At 28.2% G+C, this 26075-nt stretch overlaps 1 protein-coding gene across 1 annotated transcript in view; it reads left to right on the plus strand.

The window, feature by feature from the left end:
• The first annotated feature begins 14340 nt into the window (after window positions 1–14340).
• The window catches only part of LOC129616344 (hybrid signal transduction histidine kinase L), a 56489-nt gene continuing 44754 nt past the window's right edge, over window positions 14341–26075 (plus strand). Inside the window, exons 1-2 of the mRNA XM_055531963.1 lie at window positions 14341–14603; window positions 15453–15610. Of these exons, the coding sequence (XP_055387938.1) occupies window positions 14341–14603; window positions 15453–15610 (421 nt within the window). The remainder of the gene's footprint in view (window positions 14604–15452; window positions 15611–26075) is intronic.

A 26075-nucleotide genomic window follows, 5' to 3' on the forward strand; every position in this document is an offset into this window, starting at 1 on the left:
TTAACATTAAATTTTACGGAAATTGTGTAAATTTCCTTATATGCTCAAAAATGTAAACTAGGCCCGAATTTTTTTTTTTATTTACTTTGTGTTTGTATTATGTCTGATATGCAGATCATCGCGGCTGTAAACGAAGTGAACCCTTATTATTATATACATATGTACACATTTGCATATACTTTATTTTTCTATTATAACATAATATAAATTCATAAAAACTTTTTTGGCTACTTACGTTTATGAGTAAAACCAAAAACAAAAAAAAAATTTTAGAGTGTTACTTTATTTCATATGCGTTAATATGATTCATGCACGAATTATATTATTCTTTGCTGATTTTATTCATTTTGCAGAAAGTATTTGCACTAACAAAACAATAATATTAAGAATAAATTATACCGAAACCAATGTTAACACCTCTGCGCTGCGTAACAGACTTATTAAACTTATGAAAATAAAAAAGTTCTGCAACAAATCTGTACACAATTTATAATATGAATTATGATATCCATACCTAAAATGTTTGCAGAATTCAGAATTAATTTTTTGTTTTTTTTTTGTTGCGCTGTCGGATTTGGCTCGTATAATATAACCAGTCGTGTGCTTGCACTGCAAGCTTTGCATGTATTATGTATGTAGTTTTGAAATTGTGTTCTATTCTGTGTGCGAATTATTTTAAGTTTACTTCTTTCCTTCATAAACACACCCGTAATATGCATATACATAGGTACGTTTTTTTCTTAATAAATAGTAAAACAAAACTTAAAATAAGAAAAGTTCTTAAAAATAATTACGAAAAAGTACATAAATAAATAATTAGTTGAGATCTAATATCTTTTGAGTAATTTATTTTAAAACTTATCTTTGAGTTATGTCGCATATAATCGTAAAATACCTTTGACAATAAGCATTTTAAGCGATAAATTACTGTATACGCATGAAATAATTCATTACTAAAATGCATGCACGTATGTGTTTGGAGTTTATAATACATGCGAATAAAACGCGTGAATGTAGAATTAATACCAAAGTACATAGGATAATATACCATACGATTTCTACGCAAAAAGTCCCAGGTTTGAACCCTAGAAAATGCGATGAACATTTGATAGATGAACATTTTTTTAAAGATAATTTTTTTTTTAAAACAAATTAAAAAAGCTTCACCCTTACAAACCAATATCAGCGAGTTTCCGTTCTAAATATTTTTTTGAAAATACCCATTACATTAAATTAAAAAATTTAATGAAATAGAATCACATTTTTTTATAAAATTTTGTTCTAAAAATATATTGTCAAGAAATTTAATGTACACTTATGTTTTGCTTGCTAATACATTTTGCAGCAGATCGCGCAAAAAATACATATCAAAATTCGTACGTACATACAATAAGTAAAACAATGTAGATTTTATTAAAACTACAATTTTCTTAAGAAAGTGATCACTTTTTAGCACTTTTCCAAAAATTTTTTGAAAAAAAGTGCTTATTAGTTTCACTCTGTCCGAAACTTTTTTGTTTACAATACTTCTACATCCTTGAAGATAGAAAGCTGAAATTTAATACGTACATAGATCTTTACTAGAAACTTATGGCCTTTTTTAATATTTGTTGCAATGAAACTATAAGCATTTTTGAAATTTTTCAAACGCAGAAAGGCAATGGGTTGCTTCCCCTAGCGCGGTATACTATAGTTAAACTTTAGAAAAACAAAATGGCCGTTCAAATTTATTGTTATCTAAAGTCCTTTTTTTCCAAATTTTTGATTTCGTTTTTCTTCTAGACCCCAGCCTGTAGAAGCTTGAAATAGGGACTTTTAGACATTAACAAATAGTTCATTTTGTTAGAAGAAAATTTTTTTCTATCTTCAAGTTTCTTCTCCCCTCTTAAGTTATCGCCTCATGAAATTTGTAAAACTTGAATTTCTGACACCTTATATTTCCGAAACCGTAAGCTTTTTCAAATTTTTATAAACGCAAAAAGCTAACGGTAAATTCCATGACACTAAGAAATATAATTATTTTTCTTAACTCACACAATTAACACTTAAAATCGAGCATTATGTTAACCCCACTTTATATTAATTTTTGCTTTATTTCAAAGACTGCATATATGCATCATCCTAAATATATGCAATCCTAGAAATAGTTTTGTAAATGAATGAAAATAATTTAAATAGTGTGATAGGTATACATAGACTGTATTTAAAAGCAGAATTTTCACTTGTTGAAGGGAAAAGTACTACAATATAAACCATTGGTTTGACCCAACTTTGTTGTTATAACTCACACTTTCAAATATAAATTTACATACAACATAGATATCACCAAAAGTAAATAAAAAATTACCCCTACAGGATGTAGTGCCATTTTGTGAAAAACGATCTTAAAACATCTTTGAAAGGGGTGATGGGACCCTAGAGGCAAAACCCAAACTAATGCCTTTTGTCCCATATCTTTAGCCCTTTAGAAGCACCCATGCTTTTTGACACAGCTATATATATTTAATGTAAAATAGGATGGTTTTTGAAGAGTTATACGAAATATGAATAAAATATAGAATTATAAAGGAAAATTCAAAGTACTGCGTAGCCTGGTAAGTAGCGTGGTAGTCTTGTAATATATAACAAATAAATATAGTTATAAAAGCTTAAGAAAAATTTCCAAAAAAATATTGTTATGATAGTTTGGAAAAATTCGCTAAAATTTTAAGTACATAAGCATTTATGCTTATTTTTTTGTAAAGCTTCCCATCTAATTTTTTTTAAGCTTTCTATATGAATTGAGTAACATAGAAAACTGTGGTTTGCTATACAGAAAACAACAATAATTATTATAAAATCATGAAATAAATTTAAACAAATAATTATTATAAAATCATGGGGGTAACATACAGAAATAAATTTTTCAAATAAAGAAAAGGTTTAGGCATAAATAAAATAATATTTTTATTCAAATATATGTATGTACATATGAATGTACATACATGAATTAGAACTGAACATTTTAAAATTTTTTGTTAAAAAAAATTAGAAATAAAATTTTAAGCACAAACATACATAATTATGAATGTATACCTATTTTTTTAAAACTGCGGGTGAACATATAGAATTAAATTTTTCAAATAAAGAAAAGGTTTAGGCAAAAACAAAATAATAATTGTATTCAAATACATGTATGTACATATGAATGTAATTTTTCAAATAAAGAAAAGGTTTAGGCAAAAACAAAATAATAATTTTATTCAAATACATGTATGTACATATGAATGTATTTAAATTTAGCATTATAAAGTTTTTCGCTTGGAACAATAAAAATAAAATTTTAAGTACATACGTACATAAACTCTGTATGTATAGTTTTTTAAAGATTTCTGACGAAATAATGTGTAAAACAATAATAATTAAATCATTAATATTCAGATGCCACAAAACATCTAATGTCTTTGATAAAAGCTGACATTTATTTACGTTAAGATTAATTCGATTTTTCGAACCAAAAATATGTGAGATCATTATATTGTCAAATTTTATTTACTTCTCGGTTTGTGTTTCTAATAATAACGTTTTTTTTTTTTTTTTTTTCCTTTGTTCACTCCTAGAAGGAGCATAGGGCTAGTGCATGATTTCTCATGCACTAGTTTCATAGCGTCATAGGGCTTTAACTAGGTAGGTGACTAGCCTGCCGTAGTTTTTTTTTTTTTTTATTTATATATTAATTATTTTGAGGTTATTAATATTTCTTTATTTTTCTTAGTTTTTTTTAATATCGAATATTAGGAATATTTGAAAATTACTTGTATGATATTTTTATTAGTATTGTATATTAAGTTATAATAATATTGAATATAATTTTTATAGTGACCTGACCGGGGTTTGAACCCGAGACCCTTCGGTTAAAGGACCGGTGCCATAACCACTGCACCAATGGTCAGATTAATAATAACGTAAAACGTATAATTTATTTCTTGGTTTGTGTTTCTAATTATAAAAAGTATAAAAGAAAAACGTGCTTTTCTTATACAAAAATTTTTTCAGAAAATAGAGCAATTAAAATAGAGCAATTTCGGGGCTAAAAAGTTCCAATGTCAGATTTTTCTGGGACCCTGGAGGCAAAACCCTATCTAATGCCTTTTGTCCCATGTCTCTAGCCCTTCTAGAAGTACCCGTACTTTTTGACACCTGATAAGTAGCTATATATATAACTAGTCGTGTGTGCTTGCATTGTAAGCCTTTCAAGTATTATGCCTGTAGTTTTGAAATTGTGTTCCATTCTGTGGCTGAGATATTTTAAGTTTACTTTATTTCTTCAAAAACACACCCGTAATATAGATACATGTAGATATGTTTTTTTCTAATAAATAATAAGATAAAACCTAAAATAAGAGAAGTTCTGAAAAATAATTACCAAAAAATACATAATTAAGCAAATAATTAGTTCCTTTGAGATCTAATACCTTTGAATAATTTATTTTAGAACCTCGATTTGAGTTATATCGCATACTTTAAGAGATAATTTACTATATACGCATAAAATAATTCGCTATTAAAATGCATGCATGTGTGTATTTGCAGTTTTAATACATGCGAATAAAACGCGTGTATGTGAAATGAGTTACCACCAATACTAAAGTATATAGGGTAATGCGTATGGCATACGATTTCTATGCAAAAAGTCCCAGGTTCGAACCCTGAAAAATGCGATTTGCCAGATGAACTTTTTTTTATTGATAATTAAAACTTTACAATTTTCTTAAGAAAGTGTTCACTTTTTGTTATAACTCACACTTCCAAAAATGAATTCATATACAATATTAATACTACCAAAAGTAAACAAAAAATTACCCATACAGGATGTAGTACCATTTTGTAAAAAATGGTTACAAAGCATCTTGGGAGGGGGTGAAGGGGGAGGGCGGGCAGAATTCTTACTTTTTCTGGGACCCTAGAGGCAAAACTCTATCTAATGCCATTTGTCCCATGTCTCTAGCCCGTACCCGTACTTTTTACCACCTGAGAAGTAGCTATATATATGTAATGTAAAATAGGATGGTTTTTGAAGAGTTGTACGAAATATGAATAAAATATAGAATTATAAAGGTTAATTCAAGGTACTGCGTCGCCTAGTGGGTAGCGTGGTAGTCTGATAGTCAGAAGGTTATTGGATCAATGCTTTATATTTTTCTTTTTTTGGATTATTTTAAAAATTTTTTTTTATTTTGTTTAAATTTTTTGTTTTACTTTTTTTTTTAAATTTATATCAGATAAATATTATTATAAAAATTTAAAGAAAATTTCCAAAAAAAAATTGTTACAATAGTTAAGTACATAAATATGTATGTATATATTTTTTTAAAGCTTCCTAACTAATTTTTTTAAGCTTTCTATATGAATTGAATAATATTCAAATTTGTGTTTTGCCATATAGAAACACATAATTATTAAATAATGGTGGAAACATAAGAAATAAATTTTTCAAATAAAGAAAAAATTTATGCATAAATAAAATAATATTTTTATTCAAATATATGTATGAACATTAATGTATTAGAATTGAACATTTTAAAATTTTTTGTTCAAAAAATTTGAAATAAAATTTTAAGCAAAAACGTACATAATTATGAATGTGTACCTATTTTTTTAAAACTGCGGGTGAACATATAGAAATAAGTTTTTCAAATAGGGAAAAGGTTTAGATTAAAATAAAATAATAATTGTATTCAAATATATGTATGTACATATGAATGTAGTTTTTCAAATAAAGAAAAAGTTTAGGCAAAAAAAAAATAATAATTTTATTCAAATATATGTATGTACATATGAATGTATTAAAATTTAGCATTTTACAGTTTTTCGTTTGGAACAATAATAATAAAATTCTAACTACATACGTACATATATTCTGTATGTATATTTTTTTAAAGCTTGCTGACGAAACGTAATGTTCAAAACAACAACAAATGAAATATTGATATTCAGATGCCACAAAACATCTGATGTCTGATAAGAGCTGACATTTATTTACGTTAAGATTAATTCGATTATGCGAACCAAAAATATGTGAGATCATTATATTTTCAAATATTATTTATTTCCCGGTTTGTGCTTCTAATATGTTAATAACGTAAAACGTATCATTTATTTCTTGGTTTGTGTTTCTAATTATAAAAAGTATAAAAGAAAAACGTGCTTTTGTTATACAAAAATTTTTTCAGAAAATCTCAAAATAGAGCTATTTCGGGGCTAAAAAGTTCCAATGTCAGATTTTTCTGGGACCCTGGAGGCAAAACTCTACCTAATGACTTTTGTCCCATGTCTCTAGCCCTTCTAGAAGTGGCCGTACCTTTGCTACCTGAGAAGTAGCTATATATATATAATATAATATAGATTTTTTTATGATATATGTATGTACATATACATCCAATTCTGTTTTTACACGAATTTGAAATAACACGAATACAAAAAAAAATTTTTCTACATAAAATAAGGCTGGTATTCTTATTGGACCAGAAGTAACAGCAACTGTTCTAATAATTATGTTTACTATACAATTGAACTGCTTTCAGTGGTTTTGTAGTCTTTCGCAAACGAATGCATTATCAGGCAGTGATAATAAATAAAATTGTTTAATGTATAAATTTTTGTTAGGGTTTGACTCGTGTGTTATTTAAGTTTTTTATCAATGAATTTCTGATATAATATGTACGTATTTTTTTCTAAAATATAAATTTTAATTTGTTTTATTTAATAAATGAAGACGAAAATAAATTTTTATATAACTACAATAATAATTAATTAATATAACTACAATAATAATTACCGAACGTATTGGGTAAACAATAGGTAGGTTATGAGAGGGCAACAAATTTTGCATATCGAGTTTTCGGTGGGAATGCACTTCTCCATAGTAGGAGTAAGTCTAAGTAAACTATTTTTAGCAACCTGTCGGTCCGTCGGTCTGTCGGTCTGTTGGTCTGTCGGTCTGTCGGTCTGTCGGTCTGTCGGTCTGTGTGTGGACGCGTGTATCTCAAGTTCTGCTAAACCGATTTTGATGAAATTTTATATGTAAGTTTACTTCCACCATGGCACGGATTGATCTACTTTTGGGATATATATAACATTTTGAAGAAAGTATTCAACTGATTTACTTGTAATTTCATATATGAGCTTTTCTCCAGCGTCCGCAAAAATTCCTAACCTTTGGAAGAAATCAGGCATCAGAAACTGGACGTTTATTACGGGCCAAATATGCATTTTTGCGTATAAAAAGGGAAATAATTGACCGATTTCATTGAAATTTAATATTTGAATTCCTCGTATTAAAACAATGAACATATAAATTTTTTGGAAAGATCAGGGCTCGAAAACTGATTTGCGGGCCGATTTTACATTTTTCACCATATCTACGGAACGAATTGATGGAATTTCTTAAAATTTAAGAAATAAGAGCCAAATTTTCATTTTTCTGGGTATGTAAACTTTAAGCTTACTAATGTCCTAAAAATTGGAAATAAGTATTTAACAGAGATTTTTATAATATTCTGTAACCCTTTCATTTAACTAGACAATATACAATGCGGTCAGTTATGTGCTGATCACATCAGATTTTTGTTGTTATATAATTTAGTGTATTTTTAACTTGTCTTTTGAGGTCTAGATCCAATCTATTGTTTTTGTACTTAGCCAGTATCTATTTTTACACCATTCTATCGTTTAAAAAGAGAATTAGGTATACATACATTTACTATTTAGAGGAACCTGTGAAAAGTATTTTATTACTAACATTTAATGTGTACATATTGGTATATTGCAACAAGCTTGACATCAATCCATGGTACAATAAAAATAAATAAGTTCCCATTTTGCTAATGTCTTATTTGAATACCGATAAACTTGTGTTGATCAAAACATTTTTTATTCAGCTAAATTTTATTTTGAAAAGAGCTTTTATTATATCGTATTACAACATATATATATGAAAATTGGATTATCTACGAATTTGATACGTATTATATCCCTTCTAGCTTTATTTTATCCATATAATTGAAATTTATTTTTATATCATAGAAAGATAAAAATTATTTCTACTTTGAGTAAATATATTAGTTTGAGTTATAAGATATTTTATTTTCAAAGCAGAAATATGACCTTCGAAATGGTTTATAGCCACATTAGATAGCCATATTTTTTTTCAGTGTCGGTATTCATCTTGACAATGGTGATCTAAAAAACATTCAATCTAACTTGAGTGTATTCTGAGGATTTTAATATACTAAGGGGATCTTTATTTTAATATATTAAGAGGGTATTTGATTTTTGAATCTTGGAGTGTTTTATATAATGCAGCTGACCCTTGAATTTAATTTGAAAATCTTCTTGAATAATTGCAGCATTCGGAATAAAATACTTTTTATTTTTGCTAATATATTTCATGCGCTACATACGCACTTTATCAAAGCTGATTTTCTTCTCATTTTCTTCCGAGAGAGCAAAAATAAAAAGTATTTTATTCCGAATAAAATTGAGTTTTATTTTCATACACCTAAAAAAAATTATATTTCGGAAAAACTATCAGCCATTAAAGAATTTTTTGAATTGCAGCATCATATTTCGTTAGCTAGCCAAATAATTCATTTGAATATTTAGAAATCAGTTTATTAAAGTATACAGGCGAGCTTAACATGAAATTAGTGAATCTAAAAACAATCATTATAGTAAAAAATTAAGAAATAACATAGGCAATACACGAAGAAAGAATGACAGGTAGTAAATAAAATACTTAATAGAAACAGTAATTCTGATTGTGGTTCTATCTACGGCGTTGACGTAATAATTAATGACCAGTTTCAGGTAGCTAATTTTGTTTCTACTGATAATATTTCAAGTAACGTGATTAAGAATATTGTGTGGTTTATTATTAATATTTAGTATAAAAAAAGGTACATTTTCTGAATCTTTAAAAATAGGCGTGGTATTGCCGCTTCATAAGACAGATGACAAATAACTTGTAGATAATTATTATCCTATTCGTCATATCTCAATTTGTTTTTTGAAGTGCGAGATATACTGAGAATGCTGTTTTGAAATTTTTTAGTAAAATTTACTCCTCTGTGAAATTTTATCACATAAAGCTTAGAGGTTAGAAACATTTCAAGTAACGTGATTAAGAATATTTTGTGGTTTATTATTAATATTATAGTATAAGAAAAGGTATATTTTCTGAATCTTTAAAAATAGGTGTAGTATTGTCGCTTCATAAGACTGATGACAAATAACTTGTAGATAATTATCATCCTATTCGTCATATCTCAATTTGTTTTTTGAAGTACGAGATATACTGAGAATGCTGTTATGAAATTTTTTAGTAAAACTTACTCCTCTGTGAAATTTTATCGCATAACGCTTAGAGGTTTGTGTTTTGTTTAAAGAATCGCATGCAGGTAAAATTAATAATATTATTTGTTTGCCCCAACTCTTGAATAGTAAAATAGCAAGCGGCTAGGAATTAATGTATATTTTAAATATAGATTAATTCATTCTTTATAACAAAACTTTATGGATGGAATAATAGCTTTTGCTGATGATGTTGCTACCTCATACAGGAGTAAAATATATTTTTTTTTGTTATTCGGCAATTATATCACCCAAATTTGTATTGTTCTCGTTCGATTTTGCTTTAGTATGCAAGCGACTTTTAAAGATAGTTGTTTTGATATTGAGGACACTTTTAGGAATTTGTGTGTCACTTCGTGGATTCGAGATTCAATTGGAATATCCAGTATAATGCTACTTGAACATAGTTATTCGTAAATTATATCACCTAAAATTGTACTGTGCCCGTTCGATTTCAGCTTTGGAAAACACCGGGTTTTTTAGTCTAAGTTGCAACATGGTCTGTGTTGTTGTGGTGGTACACATTTCAGTATACTGCAACCCTTATTAATTTTACGTAAACATGCTGTTCGTTTTATATGCAAGTGCAGTAGACGTCCGTCTAGCTTTCATTCATTGAAACAACTTGGTCTGCTTCCTTCACGAAATTTGTACTTTTACAAGGTATTGGTAAAGTTCTTTAAGGACTTTTTCCACTGGAACTTATGCAAACTACACTTTGCGTTTTAATTCTAGTCACCTGGTAACGGTACTCAGAAGCTGTCTCACTGTGATAATTTTTATTTATCAACGGCTCTACGGTTGTTTAATAGTTTACCCTTTGAAGACAGATGTGAAATGAGACTAGGATCTGTTATTAAGCTTCTTAAGAATTGGTTCTGTGCTTCTAAGCATGACTCAACTGAATCTATTCTGGTTCTAGTAATTTGATGCTTATTTTTAATATAACTATTATTTTACAATTTTGAATATTATTATAATATCAATTTATTTTTAATTTGTCTTGTATTCATTATCACTATTTTTAATTTCAATTTATTTGGTACACAATGTTTTTCAAATATTTTCAAATTTTTACATTGCGGTGGTGTGTTCAACTCATTTCCTTTTGATATTAAAGTTCTGCTAACTGTTTTCATCTAAATGTTAAGTCTAGTTTTAGTTTTGTAGAATACATAAATTTTATGAATTTGTAGTTATCTTGAATTTTTATATATTTTATATTTGCAAGTCTATTTTGAATTCTGTTTGTTCGTACATTACTTACTAGTTTAAGTTAATGAAAATAAGGTTTGATTATTATTATTAATATTATAATTATTGTTAAAATATGAAATCCCAAACGGTTTATCGGATTGGAATTTTTAACCATGATTTCATTTATCTGTTGTACAATGTTCCTGTTAACTCACCTACTGATTCAGTATTTTGGTTCAGGATTTACGAAAATTATGCAATACGATTTCTAATAATCCAACTCATTTTACAGAGCACTTTCTGCATTTTGTTGTTGATGTTAATAATAAATTTTGTCTCGTGAGCAACAATATTTTGCAAAAAACTTGTTCCCTTCCCTTATACATCAGTGTTCATTGGCTAACCATTTTTCAAACTTTACTCGGGAAATTATTGATCTTACAAAGCTGCTGAAGCCTGCTCTGTTTGGTAGCGTAGAGACGGGCTAACAAGGATTCATTTTACCGTACTTCCTGTAATGAAGCTACACTCCTTGTAGATAGGCTAAAGCTACGAATTATGTGGTTAGGCATTCCCACGGATCTAAGAGTTTTTGAAGCAGCGTAAAAAAATTGGGTTAAAAGGCGTTTCTAGGGAAAAATCTATGCTTCTTCTTCTTGTTACATACGTGGATACCAATTCGAAGACGTGATAAAATCCTGTGGGTTTCGATTAAAACTTGATTAAAGTCATTAGAATTCCGATCTTAACCCGCTTTTTACTGCTCTTGTTTCAGCTTCCTCTTTTCTCACTGGTTGTGAATACTCAAATAACATTTCTATTCCCAAACAGAATGATCCCATTCTTAATTGTCTTCGGCCTATAGGCAGTAGTATGTCTCAGACAAATTTAATAGATGAAAATTGAAACTATTGAAAGTATTTGTAAGAATAACGTTTGAACTTTTTCAACGTATGTTTCATCAAATTTTTTGACTGTATCATTGAAAAAGTTTTTCTTACAAATAAGCTTAAGAGGATTAGTTCTACAGTATATCATATAGCCCGTCAATCAGCTCAGAAAAGGAACTTATCATTCTTCATGAGTAAAACTTTTGTATAGAAAAGCCTTCCATTATACATTAGGAGAAAAAACAATTGCTGTAGAAAATTGCAGGCCTATTTTTTGACGAATTAATTATTTGTTCGGTGATATTTGTTTTCTCTTGGTACTTAATTGTAAAATTTTGATTTTTTTTCGTTTTCTAATATTTTCTAAGCAAAATTACTTTCTTTATTTTCTATTTTTTATCCTTTTTCTCTTTCTTTTTTTTACTACATTTTCACTTTCAACTTTATTTTAATTTAACTTAAGTATAGGTTAGTGCTTTTATAATTATTCTTTCTTTTATTTTATGCTAATGTATATTATAACTAACAGATTTTTGAAATAAATAAAAATATGAAGCTTAGCCTTTTCTTAAAGCTTTCTTAAATTTTGAAAGCTTGCAAACTGAACGTATGAACTAACGTATGAAACAATTGTTTCATACGATAAACTACCTTTATTTTAATCCTTTTTATAATAGGGACTGCAAGTAATTGAACTCCAATATGAAACTTGTTTAGCCACTTTAATAACAAACTATTGAGTTTTATTTATTGCCTAATTAATATGGTTTATAAAGTTCAATATCTTATATATTATACAGCTTTTTTAACACTAATCAAGTCATAATTTGTAGTTATATGAACTTCGTATAATATAATAGAAAAAATCTGATGTGGTCAGCACATAACTGACCGCATTGTATATTGTCTAGTTAAGCGAAAGGGTTACAGAATATTATAAAAATGTCTTTTAAATACTTCTTCCCAATTTTTAGGACATTAGTAAACTTATAGTTAACATGCCTAGAAAAATGTAAATTTTGGCTCTTAGTAGAGTTTCGCTTTGCGCTACTCGAATTTCCTGAAATGCTCGCCAGTTAGTTTCGGTAACAACCAGAACTCAAATATCAAATTGCAAGAAATTCCATCAATTCGTTCCGTAGATATGGTGAAAAATGTAAAATCGGCCCGCAAATCAGTTTTCGAGCCCTGATCTTTCCAAAAAATTTATATGTTCATTGCTTTAATATGAGGAATTCATATATTAAATTTCAATGAAATCGGTTGATTATTTTTCTTTATATACGCAAAAATGTACATTTGGCCCGTAGTAAACGTCCAGTTGCTGATGCCTGAATTCTTTCAAAAGTTAGCAATTTTTGCGGACGATCGAGCAAAGCTCATATATGAAATTTCAATAAATCTGATGAATACTTTCTTCAAAATGTTCAAAAATGTAAAACAGGCCCGCTAAAAAGTGCAGTTCCTGATGCCTGATATATTCCAAAAGTTGATCAATCCGTGCCATGGTGGAAATAAATTTACATATAAAATTTCATCAAAATCGGTTCAGCAGAACTTGAGATACACGCGTCCACACACAGACCGACAGACCAACAGACCGACAGACCGATTGCCCGACAGGTTGCTAAAAATAGTTTACTTACACTTCCCTACTATGGAGAAGTGCATTCCCACCGAAAACTCGATATGCAAAATTTGTTGCTATCACATAACCTACCTGTTGTTTACACAATACGGTCGGTAAATATGTACTAAAATATTAGATATATACTAATATAAATAAAGAACTAAAAGAAACAGACAAGTAATATTTTAAAATTCAAACAGACAGTGTCTTATATGTTATTTCAAAATTAATAACAAAACTTTAAGATATAGCAAACACTCTCAAATAAAATAATAACCCGCCCATATGTATATAAATATCATACAAGCACGTACATATTAATATGTGTTTCAATTATGTACATTTTTTTACTTCCACGTGTTTTATTCATTTTTAGTTATATTTGAATTTAAATAAAATTATGACGAATAAAAATGGCCCATTTTATTGCTATTTCTCTTCGTAAAACAACACTTCACTACTTAGCACAGTACATAATATTTTTGTGCTGGCAAGCGCACATCCTTTTTTATTTACTCTCACATAATGGGATGGGTTTTCATATATATGTATGACAAAAATCAAGTAATTGAGTATTAAGATTTGTTTATGTTTCTTTTATTTTTTTAGTAAATGTCTTTATTTATAATAGCATTATTGTACTTTATTTTTATATTACGAATATGCCGAAAATATGCGATGCACAGCACATAAGTTAATTGTATACATTGAAGCAAAGACCATAAATTAAATTTGCAATGTATTTTTGTTTTTTTAATACAAACAGAGGAAGCAACGAATGTTTAATAAGTTTATGTATACAAACAAATAAAGTCAAGACGAATAAATTTTTTCGAACTGCGCGTGTTCAAATATTCAGCAGAGTACATCTATTTTGAATGAATAAATATTATTATAGATCAATAGTATTTTGTAAACGTTTACATACTGAAACTCAGTTCCGTGAAATATCGTGGATTGCGAAACTTGTGCCAAAAAAACATATCTATTTTGTTACGGCAAGTGTATTTACAATCTAGCTAATAATTATAATATTATAAAAGAAAGTTTTATTCATAAGTCGATTTTTTCATAATCAAATAATTAATAGTTCAGTAATTTGTATGACACATTTTAAAAGCAGTGAATTATGTATTTCTAAAATTCATAAAAGAAAAATTTATTTTTATTCAATTTATTTTGCAATTTTAACTAAGAAACTTTGTTTGATTCAATTATAATAATTAAAAAACAATGTCTACAGCATTTTTGGTAGATAATATTTTAAATGATAAAAATGATAATGCAGACTTAATATTATCAGATTGTGAAGAATCAAGGGATACAACTAGCTCATTAGACTCAAAATATTCAGTTTCCACATATTCCCCAACTAACGTTAAAAATAATAATAACAATACAACATTACATGATGATAACAATAACTTATCTGCGAGCTCATCACCAGATGTTGAGGAAATTTTAAACTATTCTGATCAAGATATGAATGATAATTTGTTTGACGAATCTACATTAGAAAAACAAAAGAAACATTCTAAATATGATTTAAATCAATTTAATATGAAAAAAATGACTGTTGATAACATTTCAGACAGTGAGAAGCTTTTGAAGAATATCCGGGAGTATAACATGTACCTGCCATCAATTAAAAAAAACAACAATGATATAAGTAATGCTAAGAATAATAACAATAATAATAATAATAATAATAATAATAATAATAATAATAATAATAATAATAATAATAATAATAATAATAATAGTAATAATAAAAATAATAATAATAACATTAATAATAATTATAATAAAAATAATAAGAATAATAATAATAATAATAATAATAATAATAATAATAATAATAATAATAATAATAATAATAATAATAATAATAATAATAATAATAATAATAATAATAATAATAATAATAATAATAATTATGATAATAATAATAATAGTAATAACAATAATATTAATAATATTAATAATAATAATAACAATAATAATAATAATAATAATGATAGTAATAATAATAATAATTATAATAATAACAATTTTAATGATAATAGCAATAATAATTCCAATAATAATAATAATACTAGTGGCAGCAACAATTGTGGAAGTTTCAATAACAACAATTTATATAAAAGACAATATTCTTCATTATCACCCTTAAATTCAATTAGCAACAACACTAGCATAATTTTAAAAAATTTTCAAAAAACTAATGAATTATGTTGTAGTGACTGTGGAAATTTTTATGCGTTAACCAACACAAATACTAAAAATATTTTAAAAAATAATATTGATAAAAAATTAAATGAATTTAAATGTGATAAATGCTGTAGCGTTGTTGTTGATAGTGACGATAATATGACAATGATTTGTGATTTAAACACAAAAGAAACAACATTATTAAAGGATACTCAAATATCAAAACCGATTTTAAAATTTAGCGTATCGGCAATATTAGGTGATACAAAAGATGGCGTTAAAATGAGAAATGGTAATTTCCTCTTAAAAACAAATGAATCAGGTTAGGCATTTCGTAATTAATCAATAATAATCAAGCCAACCAGTCAAATATATTGTTTATTTTATTAGATGCGTCTCTTAATTTAGGAAGCAAAATATATAAAAAACTAAAGCTTTATGTTGTTTAGTATTGTGCAATTTTTATTGACAAATTGGGCGGTTCAAAAGGAACAATAAAACAAATAAAGTTGGGTCAAACCAATGGTTTGTATTGTAGCACTTTTCCTTTCAACAAATGAAAATTCTGCTTTTAAATACAGTCTATGTATACCTATCACACTATTAAAATTATTTTCATTCATTTACAAAACTATTTCTAGGATTGCATATATTTAGGATGAGCGATTTACGCAGTCTTTGAAATAAAGCAAAAATTAATATAAAGTGGGGTTAACATAATGCTCGATTTTAAAGGTTAATTGTGTGAGTTAAGAAAAATAATTATATTTTTTAATGTCATGGAATTTACCGTTAGCTTTTTGCGTTTATAGAAATTTGAAAAAGCTTGTGGTTTCGGAATTATAAGGTGTCAAAAATTCAAATTTTACAAATATCAAGAGGCGATAACTTGAGAGGGGGTGGACATGGAAAAAAATTTTCTTTTAACGAAATGAACTATTGGTTAATGTCTAAAAGTTTCTGAAATTTAAAGCTTGCACAGGCTGGGGTCTAGAAGAAAAACGACATCAAAAATTTGGAAAAAACGGACCTTAGATAACGGTAAATTTGAACGGTCATTTTATTTTTATAAAGTTTAACTATAGTATACCGCGCTAGGGGAAGCAAGCAGCTGCTTTTTTGTGTTTGCAAAATTTGAAAAATGCTTATGGTTTCATTGCAACAAATAGTTGAAAAAGGCCATTTTTAGGGTTTTGGGGGGCTATAACTTCAGAGGGGGGAGATAGGTAAAAATTTTGTTCTACGAAAATAAGTTTCTATTAAAGATATATGTGCGTATTAAATTTCAGCTTTCTATCTTCAAGGATGTAGAAGTTTTGTAAACAAAAAGAGTGTCCACGGACGGACGGACAGAGTGAAACTAATAAGCACTTTTTTTCAAAAAATTTTTGGAAAAGTGCTAAAAATTTATTTTGATTAAGCTTTTAAAATTGTGGCAACCCTTTATTGTTGTTTGCCTACTTTCTTATGTTCCAACACCAAATTCATCTATTTATACTTCATTGAATTATTTCAGTTACATGTAACTGTATGAAGTCATAAAATTTTGATGATGTGTCTATTTAGACAAAAATTAACAAGACGTAATTCACTTAAAATCAATAAATACTAAGCCTCGAAGGTTGTTTTAAAAAGCTTGATTAGAAAATAACTTAGTTATTTTTTGACCACGTCGAAGTATAAGTTAAAATATACTTCAAAGTTGTATAAGTTAAAATTAAAAAGACTTGCGAAGAAGTTAAATAATAGTTCTGGCTGAGAAAAAAGGTTCATGTTTATAAGTTTGTCCTTATTACTTTTTAATAAGATGACTGAGTTAAAATTTAATACGATCTCGTGAAAGGACCTTATAGCGTTGTTTTCCGTTTGTACATACATATTTGAATTTTATTTAATTTTAATATTGATTAATTTTTTTCGAAAGATTCTGTTTTTGAGCAACTAGTTTTTGGTCAATAATAATGCCCAATAGTATAGCTAACCATATGGTACTCAGTCTGGATTTAGATTAAATAATGTCGCTATTTTAACTGTATTCTTGAATTCATTTTTTCCCATGGAAAACAAATAATGAGAAATGGTCCAAAACATAAAAATATATTAACAAATTATCCTAATCAAAATTACATAAAAAGCACGCAAAACAAACCCCAAAAAACAATTTAATGCAGTTTAATTTTTTCACGAATTTCCATAAAAAATTTAAGCCTGAAGATATCAAAAGGATATGTTGGATTAGTTGTAGCTGAGAAGGCAATAAAGTAATGTGGTATTGCAAACTGTTTACTTATTTCAAATTCTAATTAAAAACTAAACGATTAACTGAAATTTATGTAAGGAATCCATGTAAATGTATTACTACTGCAGATACAAAGCGAAACTTTACTAAGAGCCAAATTTAAATTTTTCCAGCTATGTTAACTAAAAGCTTACTAACACCCTAAAAATTTAAAAGAAGTGTTTAAAAGGAATTTTTATAATCTTCTGTAACATTTTCACTTAACTAGACAATGCACATTGCGGTCGGTTGTGTGATGATGACATCAAATAGCCTTTTTGTGTTCTTCTTAGCACTTCTCCAACAAATTTTTGAAAAAAGTGTTTTAGTTTCAGTCCGTCCGTTTATCCGTGTGTCTGTTTACAAAACTTCTACACCCTTGAAGAAAGAAACCTGAAATTTTATATGTACATACATCTTTACTAGAAACTAATTTTCGTAAAACATAATTTTTAGCTATCTCCACTCCTCTAAAAGATATAAACTTTCTAAACACTATATGAAGAACTATATGCGTTTTTCAAATTTTACAAATGCAGAAAAGCAGTGGGTTGCTTCTTCTATTTAAAAAAGCAAAATGGCCGTTAAAATTTACCGTTAGATAAAATCTGTTTTTTCCAAATTTTTGATGTCTTTTTTCTTCTAGACCCCAGGTTGTGGGAGCCTGATATTTTAGTAGCTTTAGCACTAACAAATAGTTCATTTCGTTAGAAAAAAATTTTTTCCAGCTCCGAACCCCTCTCATAACTTCGCCTTTTGAAATTTATAAAATTTGAATTTTTGACTCCTTATATTTCCGAAACCGCAAGCTTTAATTTCTATAAACGCAGAAAGCTAACGGTAAACTCCATGATATTAAAAAATATAATTACTTTTTTTTAACTCACGTAAGTAACCATTAAAAACAAGCATTGTGTTGACCCCTCTTTAAAATAATTTTTTCTTTGTTTCAAAAACTGCATAAATTGTTCATCCTAAAAATTTGCGATCCTAGAAATATGTAATTTTCGTATGTGAATGAAAAAAATTTTAATATAAGTATGGTATACATCGATTGTTTTTCAAATCAGTATTTTCAGTTGTTGAAGCGAAAAGTTCTACAATACAAACTGTTGGTTTGACCAAACTTCAAAATTTTGAATTAATATTTGTTTTCTCTGTGAAAAATGAATTGGTTTTTGGGGTGCGAAAGTACATTTTCACGTTGGAAACAGTGCTGTACATCTAAAGGTTAAGAATCATTGATTTGAGATTATATGAAATTAAATTTTTTTTCATGTTTATTTTTCGATAACTATTAAATTAAAAACAAAACTTAAGAAGTTCTACAAACCCTCGGTTATATGATATTACGAATACTGCATCATTGAATTGTTTCTAAATAAGTATGAACAAAGTTCAACAATAATTTTGCACGTATTTTGTAGCAAAAAATATACCTTAATCTAGTTTTGGACAATTTATTGCGAGTTATGAAATATTTTATTTTCAAAGCAGAAATATGACCATCGAAAAGGTTTACAGTCACATTAGATATGCGTTTTTTTTAGCGTTTTTAGTGTGTTTTTAGTGCAAAACTCTTATTTTGTGTTACAAAAAACTTTATTTTAATTTTCTTTTATATGTTTTTATATTCAATAACAATATATCTTTGATGGGCGGTAGTAGGAGTATAAGTCAATTTTTTGCAAAAACCTGAAAAGTACACCAATGTAATCTAGAGCTCAAAATACATCTTCTATCAAAAATTCATAGCGCTACGACACTTACAAACCTTTGAAACAAATGCATTTAAATATATTGTTCAAAGCAAAAGTGAACAGTTTTATTAAGTTTTTTTGCTCTAGTGAAAAGTTGATATTTTTGACTTATACTCCTACTACCGCCCATCAAAGATATATTTCAAAGCACTTCTTATGAAGAGTGTAACAAGAGCAATTTTGAAAAATATTTAAAATAATTAGGAAATGTTAGATCTGTTGGATCAGACGTTTTGAAACATTTCCGAAAGTCGTATTACCACAGCTAATATTAAGCGCATAATGAACATCAAAACATTGCTACAAGAAAATGTCCTCATAAATGTTTTCATCATAGCAAATGTTCCTTTTTATAGCGCTTAATGCTAAGCGTAAATTTAATAAGTTAATTTTCATGACCAAGAAAAAATTGAACCATGAACTAACACCAAAAGTATTATTTCATATATATTGTTACATATTTCTCCTGGAGTTAGGCAAAGTTGAATACAAAGATATTCTATCATGAAAAAATTTAGGAAAAAATCGTGTTTCAAAATTTTTTAAAAATTTATAATAAATTGTTATTGTCTGCAAATTTCGGTAAGAATATTTTTGGCGTTTTTACTAGATTTACCAGTATCACAACCGAACTTTTACCAGAATATTAATAATATTCTTAAATTTACTTTATCTGCTTTAAAACTTTAATTCTTGAACAAATTAAGTATTTGAGTTTTTTAAGCACTTTTCCAAAAACTTTTCAAAAAAGTGCTTATTAGTTTCACTCTGTCCGTCCGTCCATCCGCCTGTCCGTCCGTGGACATGTTTACAAAACTTCTAAACCCTTGAAGATGGAAAGCTGAAATTTTATATGAACATAGATCTTTACTAGAAACTTATTTCCGTGGAACAAAATTTTTACCTATCTCCCCTTCTTTAAATATTATACCCCCCTAAGATCGAAAAAACGGCATTTTTTAACTTTTAATTGCAGGGAAAACATAATCATTTCTCAAATTTTGCAATCGCAGAAATATAGTGACTGTATTCTTCCACCACGGCGTCCTATAATTGAACTTAAGGAAAACAAAATGGCCGTTCAAATTTATCGTTTTCTAAAATCCATTTTTTTCAAATTTTTGATGTCGTTTTTCTTCTAGACCACAGGTTATAAAAGTTTGAAATTTTAGAAACTTTTAGATACTAATAAATAGCTCTTTTCTTTTGGTGGAGGTGAAAATTTTCTTGAAGAAAATTTTCACCTCCACCTTCTCTTGAGTTATCGTCTCTCGAAATTTGTAAAATTTGAATTTTTGGCTCCTTATATTTCCGAAACCGAAAACTTTTTCAAATTTCTACAAACGCAGAAAACTATCGGTAAATTCCATGCCATTAAAAACTAAAATTATTTTTCTTAGCTCATGCTATTAATCCTTAAAATTGAGCATTATATTAACGTCTCTTTAAATTTATTTTTGGTTTATTTCAAAGACCGCATAAATTGCTCATCCTAAATATATGAAACCCTTAATGAAATAGTTTCGTATATAAAAAAAAAAATAAAAAAATCTAATTTGGTCGGCACATAATCGACCGCAATGTGTATTGTCTAGTTAAGTGAAAGTATTGCAGAATATTATAAAAAGTCTGTTAAATACTTGTTTCCAATTTTTAGGACATTAGTAAGCACCTAGAAAAATGGAAATTTGGGTCTTAGTACAGTTTCGCTTTGTGCAACCCGAACTCCCTGAAATGCTCGCCAGCTAGTTTCTAGCTACCAGAACTCAAATATCAAATTTCAAGAAATTCCATCAATTCGTTCCGTAGATATGGTCAAAAATATAAAACAGACCTGCTCAAAAGGGCAGCTCCCGAGGGCAGATATATTCCAAAAGTTCCAGATATATTCAATCCTTGCCATGGTCGAAATAAACTTACATATAAAATTTCATCCAAATCGGTTCAGCTGAACTTGAGATACACGCATGCACACACGGACTGACACTTCCCTACCATGAAGATATACAAAATTTGTTGCCATCATATAACCTACCTATTGTATACGGTCGGTAAAAAGTAATTTTAATAGTGTAGTAGGTATAGCTAGATTGTTTTTATAAGCAGTTTTTTCACTTGTTGAAAAGAAAAGTGCTGCAAGGCAAACCTTTGATTTGATCCAACTTTATTTTCGTTGAAATTTTAATAAGAAATTTTTAATAAAATGAGGTCTTAAAATTCATTTATATTTCACGAATATTCATTCTAAGTATGTTATTCTAACCAAGTCTTTTTTCAGCAATTTATATAATAAGGTGATAGGTATTAACTAAATTGTTAATTTTGGTAATTAATACCTGAAATAATAATATTGTAGAAAACTACTTGTTGCGATTTGAGAAACTGACACTTTAGGTCAGTTTCTTTAATCGCTGTTATGGAGTAGTTTACAAGCAATTTAGGTTCACGCCTTAAATGAATTTGGGGCGCTATAAGGGTAAAATATAAACTTAAAAAGATTAAACTTATGCTACCATAAAGCAATTTAAATTATTGTTTACGTTTGGATCTTGCCAGAACACCGTTATACGTGTCTTTCATGATTGATGCCAATGCAACAAGATTTTTATTTTGATTTTTATTTACAAAATCTTTTCTAAGTAGGAAAACACATTTTTTTACCGACCGCATTGCATGCAATATGGGAGGTTTTGTGATGGCACCAAATTTCGGTTGTTGATTTTTCGGTGGGAACGCACTTCTCCATAGTAGGGAAGCGTAAATAAACTATATTTAGAAAGATGTCGGTCTATCTTTCATGTGTGTACGCGTATACCTTTAGCTCGGCTGAACCGATTTTCATGAAATTTTATATGTGAATTTAATTTGGATGCGACATGGTTTGATTAACTTTTGTTATATATCAGACGTCGGGAACCGGAGTTTTTTGCGGGGCGATTTTAAATTTTTGCGTATTTAAAGAGAAATTAATCAACCAATTTGCTCGAAATTTAATACTCAAATTCGGGACGCTAAAATAATATATTTATAAATTTTCTAGAAAGATCAGAGCTCGAAAACCGAAATAAGGGCCGATTCTACATTTTTGTAATATCTACGTAATGGATTGATGGAATTTTTTGAATTTGATATTTAAGTTTTTGTAGCTAACGAAACTGATTGGTAGACTTTTCATGGAACTCGGGTGGTACAAAGCAAAATTCTATTGAGAGCCAAATTAAGACTTTTCCAGATATGTAAACTAAAACCTTAACATTACTTAACTAAAACTTTGCTATATTCCTTAACATTGAAAGAAAGTTTTCAAAAGACATTCTACAACATAATCTTCTGCAACACCATCACTAAACTGGGTAATATACATTGCGGTCAGTTATGTGCTGACCATATCAGATTTTTTTAAGGCTACACTGCCTATTATACCAATCGCTTTTTACTTTTGTTTTAATCAATTTATGCAAAAATATGCAATTTCTGTGGTACGTTACAACTATAATAAAAAATCTGATGTGGTCAGAACATAACCGACCCCAATGTCTAGATTAGTAAAAGTATTCCATAAGATTATGAAAATACGTCTTCTTTACAATTTTAAGGACACAAATAAGCTTTTAGTTAACATACGTAGGAAAATGTGAATTTTACTCTTAGTAGAGTTTTATTTTGGACAGTCCGAATTATACGAAAAGTTCGTCAATAACTTCTGGTAAGAACCCAGAAGAGCTCACTTTCCGAGCCCTGATATTTCCAAAGTATCATATGAAACAGATTCATTATTTTAACACCTTGAATTTAAATATTAAATTCCAATGAAATTTGTTGATTATTTATTGTTATATAAACCTCCAGTTGCTCACTCCTGAGTTGTTAGTAAACGTCCAGTTGCTCACACCTGATTTCCTCCAACGTTTGTAGTTTTCGCATACGGTCGAATGGAACTTATATATGAAATTTCAATCTGTTACACACGTGCACACACATACCGACAAACCGACAGACAAAAGTAGCTTATAATAGACTTTTTAATGACACGGAATTTACCGTTAGTTTTTTATGTTTATAGAAATTTTAAAAAGCTTGAGTTTTCGGAAAGAAGAGGTACCAAAATTCAAATATTACAAATTTCAAGAGACGATAACTTGAGAGGGATGTTGATGGAAAAAAATTTTCTTCTAACGAAATGAATTATTTACTAGCGTCTTAAAGCTGTTAAAATTTCAGGCTCCTACAACCTAGAAAAAGCTAACAAGAAAAATTTCGCAAAAATGGATTTTAGATAACGGTAAGTTTTAACGGCCATTTTGTTTTTTTAACCAACCTCTTTTCTGTGTTTTGCAAAATTTAAAAAATTATTATAGGTTCATTGCAATAAACAGTTAATGGCAGTCTTAGATTTTTAGGGGTATAACTTTTATATTAGGGGAAAGGGGGGATGGGTAAAAATGTTTTTCTACGGAAATAAGTTTCTAGTAAAGATCTATGTGCATATATAATTTCAGATTTCTATCTTCAAGTGTTTAGAGTTTTGTACGGACGGACAAAGTGAAACTAATAAGCACTTTCTTTTCAAAAATTTGTGTTCTTGGTTGGTCCAGAGGCATTCTAGCATCTCGCTTGGTGGTTACTTACAGCCACGGATACCCTTTATATATAAGTAGTTCGATGGTTAATAATGCCACTGTATTAATTAATACACAGCTTAGTAATACACACATAGTATTAATTAATACTATGAACAGTAACTACCCGCTATAATGCTTGCCAACTTACATGAAAGTCAAAATGTTTAGTATTAAAAGACTTGAAAGAATAATTTCTTTAAAAATAAAATAATTTTATAATTTTTTATAAAGCTTTTTTGAAAACAATTTTTTATTGATAGTTGTGTAGTTATCTTTAGTTACTTATTAATTTAACAACTACACGCTGTATTAGTAAATTCATAAAATGTTAGTGTAATACGCACAGTACCTATTTATATAATATGTTCTTGTGATTGTGAGTTTTAAACTGTAGATTGCATAACTCAATGTTAACAATACTTAGTAATCATGTGGATTACAGTATAAAGCAATGTGAAGAACATTTCGTCGGCAATTTTTTCTACCTCTGTAGCTCAGTTTCTACAGCGTCCGCCTAGAAAGCGGTAGGTCACTAGTTCGAGTCCAGTTCGAGGAGGAAAATTTTTAATGAATTTGAACCAGTTAAAGGCAGAAAAATGCCTGTAACTTTTTCCTTTCTGCCTTTAACTCGTCATCCACCTATTCTGCAGTTGTATGAAGAAATTTCCATTAAGTTAATATTTTCTGATTTTCTTATTAAATATGACTGTAAAAATTTGATTCTCATGGATGACTTTAGCACTTTTATATTATTGAGTTCTTTTGAGGTTCATTCTTTTCTTGCTCTTTAATTTTCTTTTAGTTTTAAATCTGAATTGTGATATAAAATAAAAATTTCTTATATCTTATTGCAATAGAAATTATAATTCGAAGAGTAATAAATTTGGGCACCAAAAAGGATGTATGATTTCTTCCTTCCTAAAATAAAACTAAGATTAAGACAGTAGTGCGAGGATAACAAAGCGTCCTACCAATGGCAGACTAAAAATTGTATTACAGGAAGACTGTAGAGAATTCAAAGGAGGCATTTCTGAATAGAAACAAAATTAACATTTCCAAAATTATGAAAATGTATTGGAAATATTATGAAGGTGAACTGTTGCATTGTAACATGTTAACGAGATTTTTTATTAAAATAATTTAATTCTGGATATTGCTATTTATGAAATTGATTTGCTGATAACTGACCCTTTCATAATACTATCAAATTGCTAAAGCCTTCAGGTTCAGTTTATTTTGATAACATATCAACAGTTTGAATTACAGTATAAAGCAATGTAGAGAACATTTCGTCGGCAATTTCTCCATGCCTCTGTAGCTCAGTTGGTAGAGCGTCCGCCTAGAAAGCGGTAGGTCACTAGTTCGAGTCCAGTTCGAGGAGAAAAATTTTTTAATGAATTTTTCTGCCTTTAATTCGTTCCTTTGATTACGTCATCCATCTGTTCTGCAGTTGCATGAAGAAATTTCCATTAAGTTAAATTAGTAGTGTAATAAGCACATTCTTATTAATTTCGCAACAGTGATGTTGCATTAGTAAAATTCATAATTTAATTATTTAATTTAAAGAGCCCACATTTTCGAAAAAATAATTATTAATTAATGAATAGAAAAATAATTAACGTATTTTGAGAATTAAAAACATTTAAAGTTTAAATTTACTTTAATAAGTTTTCAAAATTTGTATTTTTAAGATATAGAGACCTTAATTTTCTTCTGGATTCTAGAGAAATCTCTTTGGCAGCAAGATCCATTTATGTGCAAAACTTGAGCTTCTTATATTAAAGTGTGTAAAAATTTGGTAAACAGGCACACGTTCGGACAAATAGACGGGTGGTTCTAGTTCAACTACTAAGTAGTTTTTTCTAGAATATTGCTGGGAAACTAAAAGAACAGCTTCTTTCAAGTAATGTCCCCTATTAATTTAAAGAATGTTGAAATCCTGCTAAAAAAAGATAAGATTGTTACACTTACGATTTAGTCAGCAATTCATGTAATAAATTATATTGATATACAAAAAAGTTCAATCTATATAACATATACAAGATTTATGGTAAGATTTGAAGAGAATAAGTCACTAATAAGGAAATAAAACTTAGT

This window comes from Condylostylus longicornis, unplaced genomic scaffold (genome assembly GCF_029603195.1).
Source record: "Condylostylus longicornis isolate FDR11 unplaced genomic scaffold, ASM2960319v2 ptg000184l, whole genome shotgun sequence".
NCBI classification, from domain to species: domain Eukaryota; kingdom Metazoa; phylum Arthropoda; class Insecta; order Diptera; family Dolichopodidae; genus Condylostylus; species Condylostylus longicornis.